The sequence below is a fragment of the Chiloscyllium punctatum genome, chromosome 5 (assembly GCF_047496795.1).
Source record: "Chiloscyllium punctatum isolate Juve2018m chromosome 5, sChiPun1.3, whole genome shotgun sequence".
Taxonomy (NCBI): Eukaryota; Metazoa; Chordata; class Chondrichthyes; order Orectolobiformes; family Hemiscylliidae; genus Chiloscyllium; species Chiloscyllium punctatum.
Window position 1 is genome coordinate 48,385,053 of NC_092743.1, and position 18,460 is coordinate 48,403,512.

The 18,460-nt window shown below is 38.1% G+C and overlaps 1 protein-coding gene across 4 annotated transcripts in view; it reads left to right on the forward strand.

Moving 5' to 3' along the window:
- Window positions 1-5,815: 5,815 nt before the first annotated feature.
- Window positions 5,816-18,460, forward strand: part of runx1t1 (RUNX1 partner transcriptional co-repressor 1) — a 105,787-nt gene continuing 93,142 nt past the window's right edge. The window contains exon 1 of one of the 4 annotated variants that reach the window (XM_072570256.1): window positions 5,816-6,108. Coding sequence is in view for 2 of the 4 variants with exons in the window: in XM_072570258.1 (XP_072426359.1) it covers window positions 7,219-7,246 (28 nt within the window). In the remaining 2 variants the exon portion in view is untranslated. Of the gene's footprint in view, window positions 6,109-6,452; window positions 7,247-10,761; window positions 10,960-18,460 lie in introns of those variants that run through there. The other 3 variants (XM_072570258.1, XM_072570251.1, XM_072570257.1) reach the window with 3 other exon arrangements.

Genomic DNA, 18,460 nt, shown 5'->3' on the forward strand with positions numbered 1-18,460 from the left:
GAAGGTTACTGGTAAGCTTGTTGCACCTGAAGAAAACCTTCCTGCTCCTCTGGTCCAGACACAGCCCTACAAAAACATTTAAGCTCACAGTTTCAACTTCAATGCTGTATTAAAATGTTTAGTTTTTGAGGCTTTGGAAATGGGAAGCCTGAGGTTGAAATGAAGGCCCACAGCCTCATTATAATATTTGAGCAAAAATCCATTTCCCATAGCCGTTGGTCACCGTCCCCTCATTCTTCCCCTGTTAAAACCAGAAGTGGGATGTTTCAATTTGGGTTTGGTTTTTGTTCTAAAGTTTTGGTATTGTAATTTCTTACATAACCCTCATGTACTTGGATTTGGAAACTAATTCATGCAAGGGACTGAATTTTAAGATTGATCTGATTGTTCTTATTATGCTCTAAATGCAAGCAAAAAAAAAAGCAAGAATCAATCATATAGTCCATAGAGATGATTCCATTCAATAAAATACTGGACGAACTTCTATAAGAACAGCAGTTTTTCATTCCATCCTCTTATCCCTTGAGTCTCTTAGTGTCCAAAAGTCTATTCCACTCCCCATCCTGACAGTATGGCTGTTTACGCCGGAATCTTTAGCCAGGAGAAAATGTCTGCCAGTACCATCATGACAAGCCTTTTCAACACTTCATACATTTCAAGGATATCTCTTACTTTACGAAATGCAGAGAATTTAGGCCATTCAGTTCCATCTCTTGTCATCGGACTGTTCTCTCAGCCAGGACTCGATCAAGTGAATACTTGTTGCAATGCTTCTAAGGCAAAAATATCCTGCTTTAATTGAAGCCAAAATAACACACAGCATCCTTGGTGCAGTCTCACCAAAATCTTATTTAATTGTACCAAGATTTCCTCACTCTTGCTCAATGAACATCTTCATTAAAAGTCAATCTAACCACTGCCCCCTGATGTTCAATGCCATTAACATTGACCAGAACCTGAACTGGACAATAAATATAGTGGCAACAACAGCAGGTCAGAGGCTAGCAATACTTCTGCAAGGAACTCACCAACTGACTCCCTAAAGCCGACCCATTATCCACAAGGTACAAGTCAGGACTGGGATGGAATACTTCCCACTTGGCTCGATGAGTGCAGCTCCAACAACACTCAAGAAGCTTGACACCGTCCTCGGCAAAGTAGCCTGTCTGATTGGCACCAAAGGAGAAAGTGATGACTGAGGATGCTGGAGATCAGAGTTGAGAGTGTAGTGGTGTAAAAACACAGCAGGTCAGGCAGCATCTGAGGAGCAGGAGAATTGACGTTTTGGGCATAAGCCCTTCATCAGGAATCGGTGCATATGATTAGTACCACACCCACAATTATCCACTCCCTCCACCATTGGTGCTCAGTAGCTATCTAGAAGATGTAACTGCAGAAATTTTTCAAAGATTCCAAGACAGCACCTTCCAAAACCATGATCACTTTCATCTAGAAGAGCAAAGATAGAAGATACATAGAAACACCACCACCTGCAAGTTTCCCTTCCAAGCCACTCAGTCCTGACTTGGAAGTATATTGCCATTGCTTCACTGTCACTGGACCAAAATCCTGGAATTCAGTCTCTAATAATTGTTGGTCTACCTACAGCAAATAGACTGAACATAAGAATTAGGAGCAGGAGTAGGCCGTCTGGCCCTTCGAGCCTGCTCCACCATTCAATATGGTCATGGCTGATCTTTTTGTGGACTCCAATCCACTTATCCACACTCTCACCACATCCCTTAATTCCTTTATTGTTAAAACAAAATGTACCTTAGCTTTAAAAACGTTCACTGAAATCGCGTTAACTGGGCAAGGAATTCCATAGATTAACAACCCTCTGTGTGAAGAAGTTCCTTCTCAATTCAGTCCTAAATCTGCTCCCTCTAATTTTGAGGCTATGCCCTCTTGTCCTCGCTTCATCTCTACTTCTCTACTTCTATCTTATCTAATCCTTCATAATTTTATTTTTCTATAAAATCCCCCCCCCTCCCCCATTCTGTGAAGACCAATACAAAATACCTGTTCAATCCTCTTCTATTTCCACAACTAAATCCCCATTCTCCTCCTCTAAAGGGCCAATATTTAGACTGTAGCTCACCACAACCTTCTCGGGGGCAACTAGGGTTTGGCAATAAATGCTGACCCAGCCAGTGACATCCGTATCCCACAACTGAATCAAAAAGAATGTTAGCTGATTCAGCAACATCCACCTCCCATGAGTGAATAACAATAAAAAAACTATTTTGCAATAAATCCAAAAGAATTTTTGTCTCCCTAAATGTTTTCTGTATATAACTTATTTTGATTCATGTGCAAGAATTGTCAAATCCTTCTGAATGCTATTTCTTAATTTTTCACCTTTAAAATATTGCTATACTTTCCTATTCTTTCTCCAAAGTAGATAATTTCACACTTCTTTAGCCACCTCTTGATCAACCATCTAATTCATTTGCATCTCTCTGTAACGTGTGTCCTTGTCACAACTTACTTTCCTCCCTAGCTTTAGATCATCAGCAAACTTGGGTATGTTATAATCCGAGCCCACCTCTGAGACATTAATATGTAATGTAATTAATGAGATCCAAACACTGATCATTATAACACTCCTGTTACACACTGCCTTTCCCAAAATAACACATCCATTGTTAATCTATTTGCTGTCCATTTAACTAGGCTTCAATCCATGCCAATATATTTTTTTAATCCCATGAAATACAATTTTGTTGACACCTATTTGTTTGTTATCTGAAAGCCCAAGTATACCACATCCACCGATTTCAACATAATCCACCCAGCTAGTTACACATTTAAAAAAAGCTAAAAAGATTTGTCCAACCTGATTAGCTTTCATAAAAACTTGCTGACTTTGCCAAACTATATTGTGATTGTCCAAGTGCCTTGTTATTATATCCTTAATAATAGGGCCTTTCAGTTTTCAGATGACTGACTTCAGACTAACTGGCCTCTGTATAGTTCCTTGTTTTCTCTCTCCCCTCTTTTTTTCTTATACACTGGAGTTACATTTGTTACCTTCCAAACCATGGGACTGCCTAGAGTCTAAATTCTGGAACATCAAAATCACTCTTTCTGCAGTCATCTCATTTAAAGCTGTGGATCATGATGGAAGCTGTTCGTTTTTAGCCTCCTTTAATTTTTGCTGTCTTTTTTTTAACAAATATTAATTTGTTTAAGGTGCCAACACACATTAAACCCTTGTTTTCTCACACATTTTTCATGTATTTGAGTCAATTACTATGAAAGCAGACCTCTACCATCTCCTTTATTCTTCATTACAAATTACCTGTCTTTGCTGCTAAAGGACCGATATTTATTTTCACTAATATCTGCCCTTTCATGTACTTTTACTCGTGTGTTTGTCTATGATCTGCTTTTTATTATTTTTCTAATTGACTCGCAGCAGTTGTTTTCTGCTTTACCAATTGTATCTTGAGTTTTATTGCTCCCACCTCTTTGAATTCTCAGTTTTACTACCCTTTTTGGCAATATTGTAAATTTGTTTCATTTAATCTAATGCTGTCCTTAACATCTCTAGGTAACCGGAGCTGTCCTATTTTTCTAATGGAAATTTTATTACTTGAGGGAAATGTATATTCATTTTTTTAAAAAAGTTGGCCTTTCTTTATATATCATACTTTTTAAATTTAATTTCTTTACCTACCTCAACTTCAAAATTCTGTAATTTGCTTATAAAAATGCAAAACTCTAGTTCTGAATTAAACCACACAATTTTCACATTCAATACAAAATTTTATCCCCGCTATGATGGTTCTTTCCTGGAGGATCCTTTACTCTAAGAACATGAATCAATCTTGTATACTGTGCAACATCAACTCTAAAATAACCTGTTCAATAATTAATTTCTTGTCATACTTCGAGAAAATTGTCATGGATAAATTCATGAATTAATCCTCCAAGCTGCTTTGCCAATATGGTTTGCCCAGCCTGTCCAAAGATTAAAATGATTATTGCATTTCTCCTGTTAAATGGTCCTTTAATTTTTCTCAATCGTACTCTGTCCATAATTGTAATTGCTGTTTTAGTGGTGTTAAAAACTACTTCAGGACTAGGAATGTCGGTATACACTTGTTCTTTACATCTGCAGACACAAAAATGCCAATTTTAGTAAAGGATAACTAACACTTGTGATCATAAAACAGTTTCAGGTGATGAGGTTCTGGTGAGAGGTCATGACCTGAAAAATTAACATTGTTTCTTTCTCCAAAGATAGTGCCAGACCTGCTCTGCATTTCCAGCATTTTCTGTTTTTAATTCAGCAGAGGAGGGCCTTATGTGGTAATAGAGATTAATTTGCTCATGGTGCACTGATGTTCCATTAATGTACAAAAAACCCACAACAATATCTTAGAAACCACAATCAGTACTCATGATATTTGCCCTACATCTCAACCTCAAAGTACCTAGGTTCAGTAGTTTTGAATGTATTCAGAGTTGAGGTTCAGTTGTGGGAATCACTATTTAAATACATAAACTGGAGGCTTGAAAAAAAACTCTAAGAAAGTTTGATGGGTACCACCTAGGAGCAGGAATATGACTGATTGCTCAAATTCTCTAGAACCAAGACCATTGGACAATCACTAGCCCTACTGCAGTCTTGGTTTACAATCCAAGCCTAGACTAAAGCTAGGATTTTCTTGGTTGATGGTTCAATTCCACAGTGGTAATCATAGTAACCACAAAGCCAGAAGGATTTCTGTGCCTGAAAACATCAACTAAATTGTTCCAAACATTTTTTCAAATGCAGCTGGCCAGAGATCAAAGCTGCCGTAAACCATATGCTCTGTACTTTAGGCAGAGAAAGATCACAAATTGTTTGATATAAATGTTTTTACAATTTCACATCACCTCATGCCACAATTTCTCCTTAAGAGCATTAATCAATTTCTCATGGCTATAATAGTTTATATATATATGGTCTAGATTTGTTTTGCTTTTTTAAAATTTTAAACTGATTATTCAATAAACAACTGGAATACCATGTTTATCTGTTTCATATGAGAGATTTGTATAACATTTTCCATTTATAAAACTATTCTGCAGCCATTCATGAAATGTCTTCAATTTAGATGTTTAAATGAATGAAGCTTAATACTTGCAACAAATGTTACATCAAAATGTGTTAGGTTGTAATTTTTAAAACAAAAACCCACACTGTTACACCAGGAAATATTACATAATAAAGTGCTTTCTGTATCTGCAGCAAGATATTGCAATGTGGTGGCAAACAAACGGTCTCGAATTGACAGGTGTGGAATCATCACAAAGTAAATGTTAAATTATTCATTTTCAACATTCCTTACTTGTTACAAGTGCAGTATAGAACAGCACCAACTGTCTGTTTATATGCCACTTTTTTTTGGAAGTACTGTTATTACAACCGTAGACAATTAATGAGAATTCACGCTGCTTCATAAGCATTAAGTGATCTTTCTCGAATATTATGGGATAGAAATTCATCTTGGGGAGTGTGGATTGCTTTGGCAGCCTATTATATGTCCCCCTCAATATTCAGTGTTTTAATATTAATAGCCTATTCAATTGCCTGTTTCACTGAGATGAATTACTGCCTATATCTTCTATTTGTTGTTTATTGACTCTCACCTATAAGTGCACAGTTACGTTCAAAATTAGCTATTTTACTGAGGAGTTATGTCTGTAGTGACACAAGGGAGTGCATCAGAGCTTTAAGGCAGGTAGTCAATGCAAGCTCATCTGGAGTATTGCCCCTTGTGTTGTCAGTGGCATTGTGTGGATGGACCAGAGTTGGCAGCAACGGGTGTTACTTTCTTCCTGCTTGTGGAGCAGGTGGCGGAGCCCAGCAGGTGGGGACTGAGAGCCTGGCTCTGCCAGGAGGGGCAAAGGCTTGCCCTGCCAGGCGGGGCGAGTGCAATCCTCCTGTGCGCACGGAGAGCCGGCGCTGACGGCAAAAGGAAGAGAGGTGGGGGGGGAGAAAACACCACCACCCAGCCCGAGTTGCAGCCCTTTCCAGCAGAAAGGATAAACCAGTGTCAGCCTTTGCAGTGAATGCACCTAGACGGTATCCTTCATGTGGCCCGTATTATTGAGGTACTGTGCAAATAATATGCATGTTCCGCGTACGCGACGGGTTGGGGGGGGGGGGGGGGATGTGTTGAGTTGGGTCGGTGGGGGTCAGCTGAAGTTTCGCTTTTTTTTTGTACCATGCAAAATTTAAAACCAGATCGGAACGGGAAATGCAGCAGGGACGCAGCTGTGTTTCGTACGGTTTAGCTGTAGCTGAATGTGAGGAGGGAGAGATGGGGGGGGGGGGGGTGTTGGAGTGGGAAGAGAGTCAAGCTAACAGCCTGGAAAGCAGCCAGCAGAAAGGGGATTATGATGCAGGTCTCAGAGTAGCCGGGACTCTGCAAGTGCCGCTCTAATCGCGATAACACACACACACACACAGACAGACAGGGAGAGAGAGAGAGAGGAGCTCGGAGCTGGAGCAGATGGCAGCGGAGGGAAGTGTTTGAGCCGAAGGCAGCAGCAGCTTCTCCTCCAACACACACACACACACACACACAGAGCTGTCTGGGCAGGGATCAGGCTGCACACACACACACACACACAGAGAAGCAGGAGACACTCTCATTGTTAACATATACTTGACCCTCCGACCCCTTCACGACACAGATGTCTGCTCTACCTCTTTCAACTCTCCCTGGCTGAAACCCCACCTACTCTGCACCTGGGCAATGAGGAAACCAGCTCCAGAGTCCACCCTGCATTTACACACACACAGGGCTCTGTCTCTCTGCTCTGCTCTCATTTCAAACTGCGAGCTGCTGAAACACATCCACCGAGGGCAGCCTGCCTGGACTTAGTCTTCTCACGCCGTGATCCTGCTGGCTCGCAAGCATTCTAAAGGAAAGCGACTCCTGTGTTTTGTTTTTGAATATTCGTGTACTTTTGCTTTTTTTTTGCAAGGGAGGCAAAACAACAAAACAAAGTTTGTCTCTTTCTTGTCATCCCCCAAAGTTTGCAACTGCCCTCTTGTTGGGGAGATCAGAAGTTTGTCTTCACTTTGACGCTGAGCTTTCTCATGTGGACGGATCAGATCAGCCAGGCTGCAGGGAGAAACTTTCACTCCTTCCCCCTCTTGCTTTTTTTTGTGTGTGGTTGAGCTGTGGAACTTCTATAACTCAATAAAGCAGGCGAATGGTTGGAATCTCTGGATCTTGTCAAAGTAAGTATGATTTGCAACGTTTGCCCTGCTATTGTTGATATTCTTCACCCTCCCCCCACCACTGTGCTAATTTGGTACTCCTGGTTAAGCGAGGCGGCTAGTGGGAACGACGTTGTGGATTTTTTAGCTATGACATTTTGTTCTAATCAGATCTCATAAACATATTTGCATAAATGTGCTTTAATGTATGAGCTCGTTGTTTGCAAATTTATACATTTTGCCCAGTTATTTGAAGAAAGTGACAAAAAGCACCGGGTATATTGGTTGTAACTTTGAAATAGAGTTGAAAAGCTTTCAGACTGACCAGAATTGTGCCCTTTTAGATTGATTACTTTTGGGGTCCTTACAATTACAACTGGGGTCCTTACTTGACCTTTGTCCTTCTGTCAAGACAGTGTCTCATTCATATTTGGACTTTCAAAAAAAACTGAAAATGCACTTGCATGGAAGACTGATATAAGAATCTATTAATTTGTTTGATCTTGAGTGATTTGATCTATTAACTACTATTTAACTTTATTGTTGTTGGATTTTTAATGGTCTATTTTCAGCACATAATCCTGTTATCTAGGAAGCTTTACATCTGGCTTTGTTTTGGAACAGCTACAATTATGTGATCTAGCAATAAGAGAAAGGGGCAGGAGGGGAAATGGCTCAACCTGGAGAGAGTTGCAGGACAGTCAGCTTTGACCACCCTTTCCTGTCAAATCCTGTTTTCCCCTTACACAAGAGATGTATTCTAAATGCAGAGTGTTCAATGTAAAGCCCAATTCATTAAGATTCTTAGTGACTGCATCACTTGTGAGCAGCTTAAACTGAAAGAAAGTTAGCATCTGCAGTTTTGCATTTGAAAACATTAGCTGTCACAATTGACAGTTTCATCTTTTTGATTCACTTTCATGATTTTCCCAATGCAGTTCATTAATGGAGATCTTTTGGTTGTTAAATGGAAGGTTAATATATTGTTTTGAGCTTTGGATTTCAATTAAAAAGCTTGGTCTTTGTTCTGTGGGAACTTGTCATGTGCTGTGATCAAGATGCCTTATCAGTTAAATAAAAGGTGACTTAGAACTTGCATGTTTGAAGAGAATAGTTCTCATGATTACTAGCAGGTGATATATGTGGATAAGCAGTTGATGTTGTGGTTTGGCAAAATTGTTTGTGCAGATTGATAAGCAAATTCATATTAATGTACATCAGATATTATATTTACACTTTAGGAGAAACAGCATAAAATTTAAATTTGAAGAATATTTATTTTGAAGTACACATTCAGCCAATTCCATTGAGCAGCTTGTTTTGTTTGGTTTAATCCATGTGATTAAATTTGCTTAAATGTACTACAATTCACCTATTTAACAATTTTCTGACATATTTCTAATAATGAAATTGTATTTGCAAGTGCATTTAAAGTGGGTTGAGATAAGAAACTGGTTTCCCACTTGTCGCATCCAGAAACATTTCAATAAAGTTTGTTTCAATTTCTTTGGATGGTAATATAATTGTGGGTCACAGTGACATAAAAATAAGAGTTTTGTTTTCCAGGAAAGAAGTTCAAAATTGATTTGATTATGAATGTAATTACTTTAAATCTATTTAGTTTTATAAATAGTATAGATTCTTTAAAAATCAAATTTGATTGTGGCCTTTATTACAAAAGTGTGAAAAGTTTCACACTGGAGTATGACAGCTCTGATAATAAGTTAATCATCTTAACTGTTCAACTTCAGCAAACAATTACACATGGAACACAAATCTTGATACACCATACTATACTGGCCTTTACTTCAGTGAGAGAGGCTGTAATATTGATTACACACTACACTGTCTCCTGTCATTGCAGGAGAATTCACTTTTGTTTCACCCTAAGTATGTGAATTAAACAAAATATTATGTTAAATATCAATAATTGATGTACTAAGCGCTATTGCTTGGAGAAACTTACATTACTTTTTTTACCTTCTGAAGAAGAAAGTAATATTTCCTGTCTTTCCAACATTGTTTTGGATCCAATGACTTGAGCTGTAGTTTGCTGGAACTCTGGCTGAGCCATATAACACTGAACAGAATTTTGATATATGTAAATACTGCATGTTATAAGAGTACAATGATGTCATTGGGTCCAGAATTTACAATAGAGAGAAGGAACAGCATCCCCTAGTGAAAATACAGTGTTGGAATTAGTGCTTCTTCAGAACGCATCAGTATAACATTTGCTTCAAGCTGATTTTTGTTAATAAACCATTTGACATTTATCACATTTTTGGAAAGCTATCACTTCAACAAGTTCTCACCAGCTGGATGGAACCTGGGAATTTGATGTAGTATGCAACTCAGAATTCAAATCAATAAATAAATTGTATATGCAGAAATGAGCAATTATTGTTTAGGTTTAATATACTATTGTAAATTTTACTTAATTTGCACAATTTTATTTTTCTAAAATAAGGGAAATTTGCTAAAAGATTTTAATTATTTAATATAGCTACATTATTCCTATTTTAAATTTATTTTATATATCTTATTAACAGCATATTGGTTAGGTTGGAAATTTGGTGGTCATTTGATTGAGTGGCATCAGTTTAATTTGTTACGGATAATTGTATATACAAAGTGTTGAGTAGGGTTATTTAGATGGTGTACAACCAGAACAAGTCACTTTGTCCAACTTCAGTAGCCATCTGCAAGTGCAGAGGGCTTGCACCTGTCAGTCCCCTCTAATTATAGATTGGGGTCAAAGAAATGAAATCTGAGTCATTTCTGTCGAAGGTTACTTTAACACTTCTAGAAAATGATTATTTGTGATAGGCATGTTTGTATGCAACAAAGAAATCAATGTAACCATATGATAACTACATTAATATTTTTGATGCTCATTCCATTTTGAGGTTAATGTTTTTGGCAATACATGCAAAAGCTTCTTATAATAAAAGCTGCTGCTGTAATCCTAAAATTCAAGGAAATAATTTTTCTGGGGAAAAGCTGTTCTCACGGTCACTTTTTCAGTTGAATATTATTTTAGTCTGTCATGTCCACAGTCATATCAATGAGCCTTCCATGCTATTGGATTAGTTGAGGATTTGTGACAGACCCCTTTTATCTGCCATATTCATTGTGGTGCCAAGCTTTTCATCAGCTCCTTTTTATTACAGTTCTGCTTTTCCACTCACGTTATGGCAATGTGCTCTCACAATTTGAGCAGCTTTCCACCAGGTGACAGGTGTCCTGCCCGGCTGCAGTTGGCCGGGAGTCCATTTTCTATAATCCTCAGTCCGTGTTTTCCCTTTGAGTTGCCAATTAACTTCTCACACACCCTCTGTTTATTTTCCTGGATCCATCTGGGCTGAGCTGATATTGTAATCACTCTAATGCACATTGCCTTCCCTTCACACACAATGTGCCATCATGACGAGCCTTTTATTTTAGATAAGCCGAGGAAGTGTGTTTAATGAATACAAACCCGTTGTGCTGGTGTGCACTCTGCCAGAAGGTAATCTCCATGAATAGGTGCTTTCAGTATTTGGAGGAGATGCATAAGTCGATAAGGCTGGGAGTGAAGATGTAACCTGTTATCTGCTGCTCCTCTTGCTGGCTGTGAATTTACATTTAAAGATTAACACTGAAGAAAAGCTGCCTTTTGACAAGGTTAGGTATCATTCCTGGTCTTGACAGTATCTGACATCTCCTAAACCATTTCTGCAGGACTTCTAAAGGTGAGATTACCAGAGTCGTTATCTTTAATTGGGTTTAGCATTCAATCTCGACTGCTTTCTATAGTGTAGAACTAAGTACTGGGAGATGATAATGGAGAACAAAGGATTATTTATTGATGTGGCTTTATAACCATTAGAATACTAAAGAATATGGTCAGGGTAATGACTTGATTTGCTATTTCATTATGTGTAAATTGCCTGAAAATAGTCTTGCCTCTCACAGAAAAACCAATAAAGCTCTTGAATGAAGAGGCAGAAAGCCTTTGTCTTTTATTTTTGATGGCATACGTTTGATAGCACTCGCTCTGCTATGTTGTCTGTGAGTGAACTGAAGAGACTAGTGTGGGTTTATTTAAATGTAGTAACACTACACAGCACTACACAGCAAAGACATTTACATCTGAGCTATTCCAATACAAAACAATAGAATTGGAAACAAAGCTCAATTGAAATTTGTTTTTTTGCAAGGAATAAATATGTGTATTTTAGGGAAGAAGTACAACTAGTCAATATGTTGAGACAATAGAAACCATTACTTCTGAACATATTGACATTTTGTGTTTGTGACTGGCTCTATGTGCTGTGAGATATTTTAGGATCTCACTGGTTACAATACACAAATATTGCTGTAACTGACCTTTTATGTCCTTAGCCCATTTGATGTTTGCAGATTCTTCCAAGGGGATTATTATTTAAACAAAAATATTACATGACTCAAGATGCAAATATGTCACCTTGTTACAACTTAAAAGCATCTTCAGTAATTTTGTGTATTTTGTTTGGCAATAAAAGTGAAGACGGAAATTTAAAGCCATAAGTAAGCCTGGCCTGTTGTACTTGTATGTCGTGTAATTGTTGGAATTTGGGCGACTTTTGAAAATGTTCAAGACTGTGATTTGTATGATTTTCATGAAGTTGTTTAGCTTCTGTTTGATCAGCAGGTGCTGCTGAGATGAAAGCCATGTGCAAATTATTTCAAGGGTAAAAAGTGTCGATTGAAAATGAATGTGATAAAAGAAAGAGCAATCCGTTTTCTGATTTCAATTTGTGCAAAGTTTGAAGAGTTATTCTGCTAAACTGTCACATCTGTTCCATTTTGAATATTGTAGTGCATCTCCCCTATAAATAAAGTGCCCTTTATTGGTCTAAATCGTCTGAGATTTAAAAATGGCCAAAATATTTCCTCAGAAAATCTTCTTGGTTATTTTATCTCTCCTTGATTTTTCCCTTGTTCCAGTTTTTGATAATTATGGAGAGGATCTGAAGGTGGTGGCAACGCTTTTAAAAAAATGTTTTACATAGACACAATATACTATAGTCATTTCTTTGACATGCTGTATTTACCTATACTAATACTGAAGTTGAAAGTAGGCTGATGGATTATTTATTGATTTAGTTCCAGTTTTAAAGTGGTGTTCACACATGTGCTCCAGGTTTAAAAATGGTTTCCACTCTTAACTTACCTTATTAGAAACATTGAAAGCATCTGTCTTACAGTAGCCACACTTATATCTTTACACCATTTATTGAATATTATGACTTAGTACAAACAGAGCTGAGAGTAAAAGCTGATACTGAAATAGCATTATGGCAAAAAAAAATCGTGTTTCTTTTGTCACTGCCCATTTGTTAAATGAAGTTATAATTTTTCATCTTTTAGCTGAGAAATGCTGTAATATCACTATCTTTACCAGTTTTTCTGGGATATTTTATCAATATTTCAGCAGTCTCACATTCACAAAGTTTGTACGCTTGTATTTAGTGATGCAAAATTTTATTTGAGAAATAAAACGAGAGGTGCTGCGAGGTTTTGACTCAAAAGATTGTGAAAAATGTTAATGTAACCGATGGCATGATTAATTTTGAAAAGTAAATGTCCTCTAATTTAGCTAACTCCACTGAGCTGGAGAGCATTTGCTCAAGTAATGCTTTGGTACCTTGCTGCTGAATCCACTGATTGCATTGGTAATGCAATTTAAAATAATCATCACAACAATGAACTATACAGGTACAATTAAAATACATGCAGAAATCTTCTGAAAGGAGGAGGAAGGTTTGGTGGGATCCATCCGACCAAAGCAGTATAAGAAAAAAAAATTACAATATTTTGGTGTTTAATTGGTATTGAGTTGCCTGAAGGCCTTTAAAACTTGGTTTGCTACATTGCTTTCATGGTCAGACGCTCAGCAGATGAAATCAGAAAATCATGTTTGCAGCTGGGCAATTACAATGGTGCCCAAGATCTGTGACTATTGAGCATGAACGCAGATGCCTTCAAAGTTATATTTTCTTGCATGTGGAGGTTGTTGGCATGAAACAGATGCCTTCATTTTTTTTTGAGAAGTCAGCCTGTGGATATAATTGGTTCTCTCTTCCCATCCTCCAGGGAGAGTCTCTCACAGATGAAATCAGATGAGAAAAATTTTGCACAAAGCAAACGTATTCATGGTTTAAGCACCGTATGCTGCAGACACAGTCAATGACTAGATTCCTCATATTAATGGAATAAGAAATAACAAATGTGTGCACAGTTTTTTTTCAATTTTATTCCTGTAATAAAATCAATTTAGTGTTAGTGTATGCATGATAATGTATATGCATCTGCACTAAATTGTGTACATAATAGTACAAATGGTTTTAAAGCCCCTGTCTGGCAAAGTAATGCATTTTCAAAATGAGTATATTTTAGCATATGGTTGGAATCAATCAAAAAAAAACCTTGTGCATGCAACTGATTGCATTACCATCTGTCATAAAAAGTCCTCAGTTGGCATCTTTTTTACATAATCTCAGAGCTGCAAGAGCCATTTTATATGAAAGAGAAAAAGCTTCGTCCTTTTTACAAAGAGAAACTTAGCATTTTGATCAAAATAAACAGAGGGCAGAATTTTCTGGTGGACATCAGGATCCAGAGGTCAAATGGGAGTCCTGATTTCATGCTGGTTGGTGAGGCTTGCATCATAGGAGACCAGGAGCTGGGCTTCCAATTGGCTGCCTCAAGCTTGCCATCCTGTAAGGAACTACAGTTAGGCTCCTGGTAATATCAGCAGCAATAGAAGGCTGAAGACTGTGGGAGTCACAGCAGTCCCGCTGATGGAGGTGGGCATTTGCTCGTGCAGGTTGGCAAGTGTAAGCTTGTTGGCCTGAACGTCATTGTGCCAGTCTGCACAGTCTAATTCTGAGGGTGGATTACCCCTCTGCTGAGTGGGCCTCAGCTGTAATTGTGAATACAGCCCCTTGTTGTGGCATGGGCTTTATTGTTTCAATGAGATTCAGCCACCTTCTTTGGGCTGGTGGCCTCCAGATGGAGAGTGAGTGGTAGTGGGGAACCATTTCAGCTTTGGTAAAATGGCCAAAAGGCTGAAAATTGGCTCTAATTGAGGCTTTACTCCATGCAATTAGGCTTCCCAGTTTATGGATTGGGTGGCTGGCTGGCCCATTTCCCAGCTCGGGCAGGGAGCTTCCCGGGGGCAGGAATAAGTTGGGAAGCTGTCCTGACGCAGCTCACTGCTATTTTCCTGGCATCTCTCCCAGCTTCACTCTTACCACAATATGGTTGAGAAACTTCCTATGACTTTCATCTGATTAGAAGAACTGGTAGGAAAGGTGGTAATTCTGTTGTATGTAGAATGATAACATTGTAAGTTGCTGCATCTTCTGACTTGCGTCTAGCTCGTTTTAGGACCTACAGTATTTGTATTTTCGTATTTTACGATTTTATTTTTGTTTAAATTGTCTGTCTTGTGCTCACAATGAAGTGTTTGACTTTTTAAACAAATGACAGCAGCGATGCGTTTGCTTATCTATTTCTTAAAGTTTGGTATTTCCACAAATAAGTTGTGCTCCACTTTAAATTATGATATGTCTGTACTTGAAGAACTTAGACAATCTGTTTTGGTTCCTTGTGCTCTGGAATTTGTCACATTTGTATAGCAGACTGGATATTGCTCAGAATTTGTAACTATGAATTGCTAATCTACTGTCTCCTGAATTTTTTGCTGATGTTTGCTGTGGGAGGTGTTGTACATTTCACAATATGCAGAGAAACCATCTCCTGAGGTGGTACTTTATGTGCTCCAAGCACTTAAACTCAGAATTAGCACGTGAAAAACCCACTCAACCTGTTACGCCTGTGTTGATGCAACAATGTTGGACTATTTGCTCCCTGCTCTTTCTCTATTATGTTTTATCGGACCGTTCAGGTACTTTGTCAAAACCAATTAACATGCTGTGATGCTATCTTCTTTAATAATCACTTGTGATCATAAACTCCAGAGTTGGGGGAGAGGGGGCAGGGGCGATAAAAGAATCCAGCTTTCACCAGCTTTACTTATGATAATTTCATCTGTGCCATCTTGTTCAAGGAAACATTCACATTTTTATAATAATTTTCAAATTTTTAGGCCATCCCAAAGTGCTTTAAACACATTCACTCACCATTACTATTTACACGAATGCTCACTTCAAAGAAAATTAAAGAATGACAAGATAATCTCTAATTTGACCAAGATCTGGGACAGTTTTCTGGCCTTCAAATAGCATGCGGAGTCTTGTGCATCTGCCTAATAGGCCAATAAAACTTTGTTTTAAGGTAAGATGTTATATCTGGTAATGCAGCACACCTCAAAGTATTGAATTATCATGGGGCTTGAATCTGCAAAACTCAGAGGTCAAGGAAAGGCCCAATGAACTAACACATGATATTCAACAATTTGCCATCCAGTGGAAGCAACCTTTGAATGTTTGCTCTCATGATTTACTAACTAGTGAAACAAATTTCCATTGTTTACCCTCTCAAAATCCTTTTATAATTCTTTCAGTGTTGCTTCCTTTTCATTACTGAATAATTTTGCAGCAGAAATGCAGCAGTGAATGTCCAATCATCATAATCCTGTGAATAATAAATGCAACCTAGTCTGTTCTTACAGATTTTTGGAAAGCTGAAACTTTTGTTTTCATTAATGTGGATGTTTTCTATTAATTGCCTCAGAGAGGTAGGTTTTATCTTTCAAATCTGATGTTAAAGTTCTACCTGCCACCTCCGATTGATGTAAAACATCGCAAATCATGATATTGAGGAAGAGTTGCCCTTACTCCCCATACCAATATTTTCCCCTCAATCGACATCAGAAAAATAGGTCATCTGCTAATTATCATATTAATAGGTCATCTGCTAATTATCATACTGCTGTACGTGTAAAAACAAATTGCTGGAAAGGCTCAGCAGGTCTGGCAGCATCTGTGGAGAGAAGTCAGAGTTAATGTTTCAGGTTCAGTGACCCTGACTCAGAAGGAATGGTAGCTAGGAAAAGGTTAGTTTGTAATCTATTAGATGCAGATTGTTGAGTTTCTACATTACAGCAGGGATGTCAGTTCAAAAGATACCTTACTGGCTTTAACAAACTTCAGCACATCAAGGTACGACTGGTGCTATATAAATGCAATTCTCTCCTTGTGTGTATGGACTTGTAGTTTGCACTGTTTTTCTCACCAGCTAATCTATTGATTGTTTGTCTCCTAGCCTCTAGATGACGTAAGTGTTATTCTTGACTTGTTCTGTTTAAGCATAACTTTTGGATTTTGGTTATGCACATCTGTGTTCATAACTGGACAAGTTCATATGGCTTTTCTTGTCATTTTAGTTTTTGATTGTGATAAGTGGGCAATGTGGCAAGATGCCTGATGATCTGTTGGTACGAAAGAAATCCATAATAAGATCAAGGACAATTGTACTTCTGTAGTCCATTATATTTAAAGCTAACATTGTGTTGCAATTCTGTGACCCACAGTGATTGGTATGTAGCGCCACGGTTGTAATTAAATAAAATTCTGAGAATGTAAACTATTTTGGGATTTTGGCTATCTTGTCCCAGTATGTCAGTTATATTTTTGTTTTCATTTCGAAGCAGAGTAAGTTGCTTTGCTGAGTCAAAGATGCCATATGAATGCAACATTAACAGAAAGTGCTGAAAAAAACCCAGCAGGTCTGGTAGTATCTGTGGAGTGAGCAATTCAGTCAATATGTACCAATTCCCTCTTCAGTGTCAAAAGTACCAACGTATTTTCCAGTGACTTATTTGGAATTTCAGCGTGGACTACACTATTTGCTTCTCACAATATAGTCCCTTCTACCATATGAAGAATGAGTAACCAAAAGAGAAAACGTTGGAAAATCTCAGCAGGTCTGGCAGCATCTGTAAGGAGAGAAAAGAGCTGATGTTTCGAGTCTAACTGAACCTTTGTCAAAGCTTTGACAAAGGGTCCGCTAGACTCTAAACATCAGCTCTTTTCTCTCCTTACAGATGCTGCCAGACCTACTGAGATTTTCCAGCGTTTTCTCTTTTGGTTTCAGATTACAGCATCTGCAGTAATTTGCTTTTATCCCATGCTATATGAAGAATGAGTGATTTGGTTTGCAGAATACCCCCGCTCGGCCTGCAAGGATGTCCCTGACCTTTCAGTCACTTGTTAATTCAATTTACCATCTCACTGTCATGCTAGTGTTCGAGGCTGCATTGCTCTAGCCAATGCAAGCAGGAAGAAAAGCGCCTCTTTTTCTGCTTAGGTACTTGACAGCCTTTAAGGTTCACCTTTTGAGCTCAACAACTTCAAAGCATGAAGTCTGTTGTCCATTCTGATTACCTTAAATACCAGCTCCCCATATTTGTTAGCATGGATTTGCTGTCTGAAGAGCTGACCTATTTTCTGCCTTGAACACTTAGTCTTCATCTATAGTTCTTTTCTTCATTAAGACTCCCTTTGCCTTTTGTTCTCGGCACCTTAGCCATCTGTTCCTCTTGGTCTTCCTCCCTTATTTTTCCATAGCATGACATACCTCCTGTATCAGCTCCCTTCAGTTCTGTAGATGTCATATTGGACTCAAAGCATTAACTCTGTTTTTCTCAGAAGATGCTGCCACACCTTTTGAGTTTCTCCAGCCCTTTCAGTTTCACATCTACAGTTGCTTTTGCACTATGTGGAATTGGGTGTGAGGGCATGTGTTTACTTGAAGCTATGTATATAAATGATCTTTTAAGTCTCATTGTTACTGAAAGCTTAGATGTAAAAATAATTACCTGAAAGTCCAAACCTCTTCAAAGATGGAAATCAGTACTTGTGTTTACATTATGAAGCTTTAAGAATTCATACGTTTGAGTATTTAACATAGACTTTAGTTCATCTGAAATGCTTTTGTTTCACTATAAAGTTATTAGAGCATTTCATATTGATGAAGTGTAAAACTGAGATAATACTAGCCTTTATTTACCAACAGAAGTCACAGTTCAGTGAGATTTATTCCTATCTGTAAAATCAGGGAATTATCCTAATTATGAGAGGAGCAATATCATTTATTATCTCAGCCTGTGATCTAAGCCTGTTTTTGTTAAGCTAAAGAGTGATAGCCAGGCTAGAGGCCAAAGTCATCTGTAGCCAGAAAGACCCATAGGAAATTAGACAAGGACTGGCAGAAAACAGTCTGGCCTAAACAGTGAAACAAATG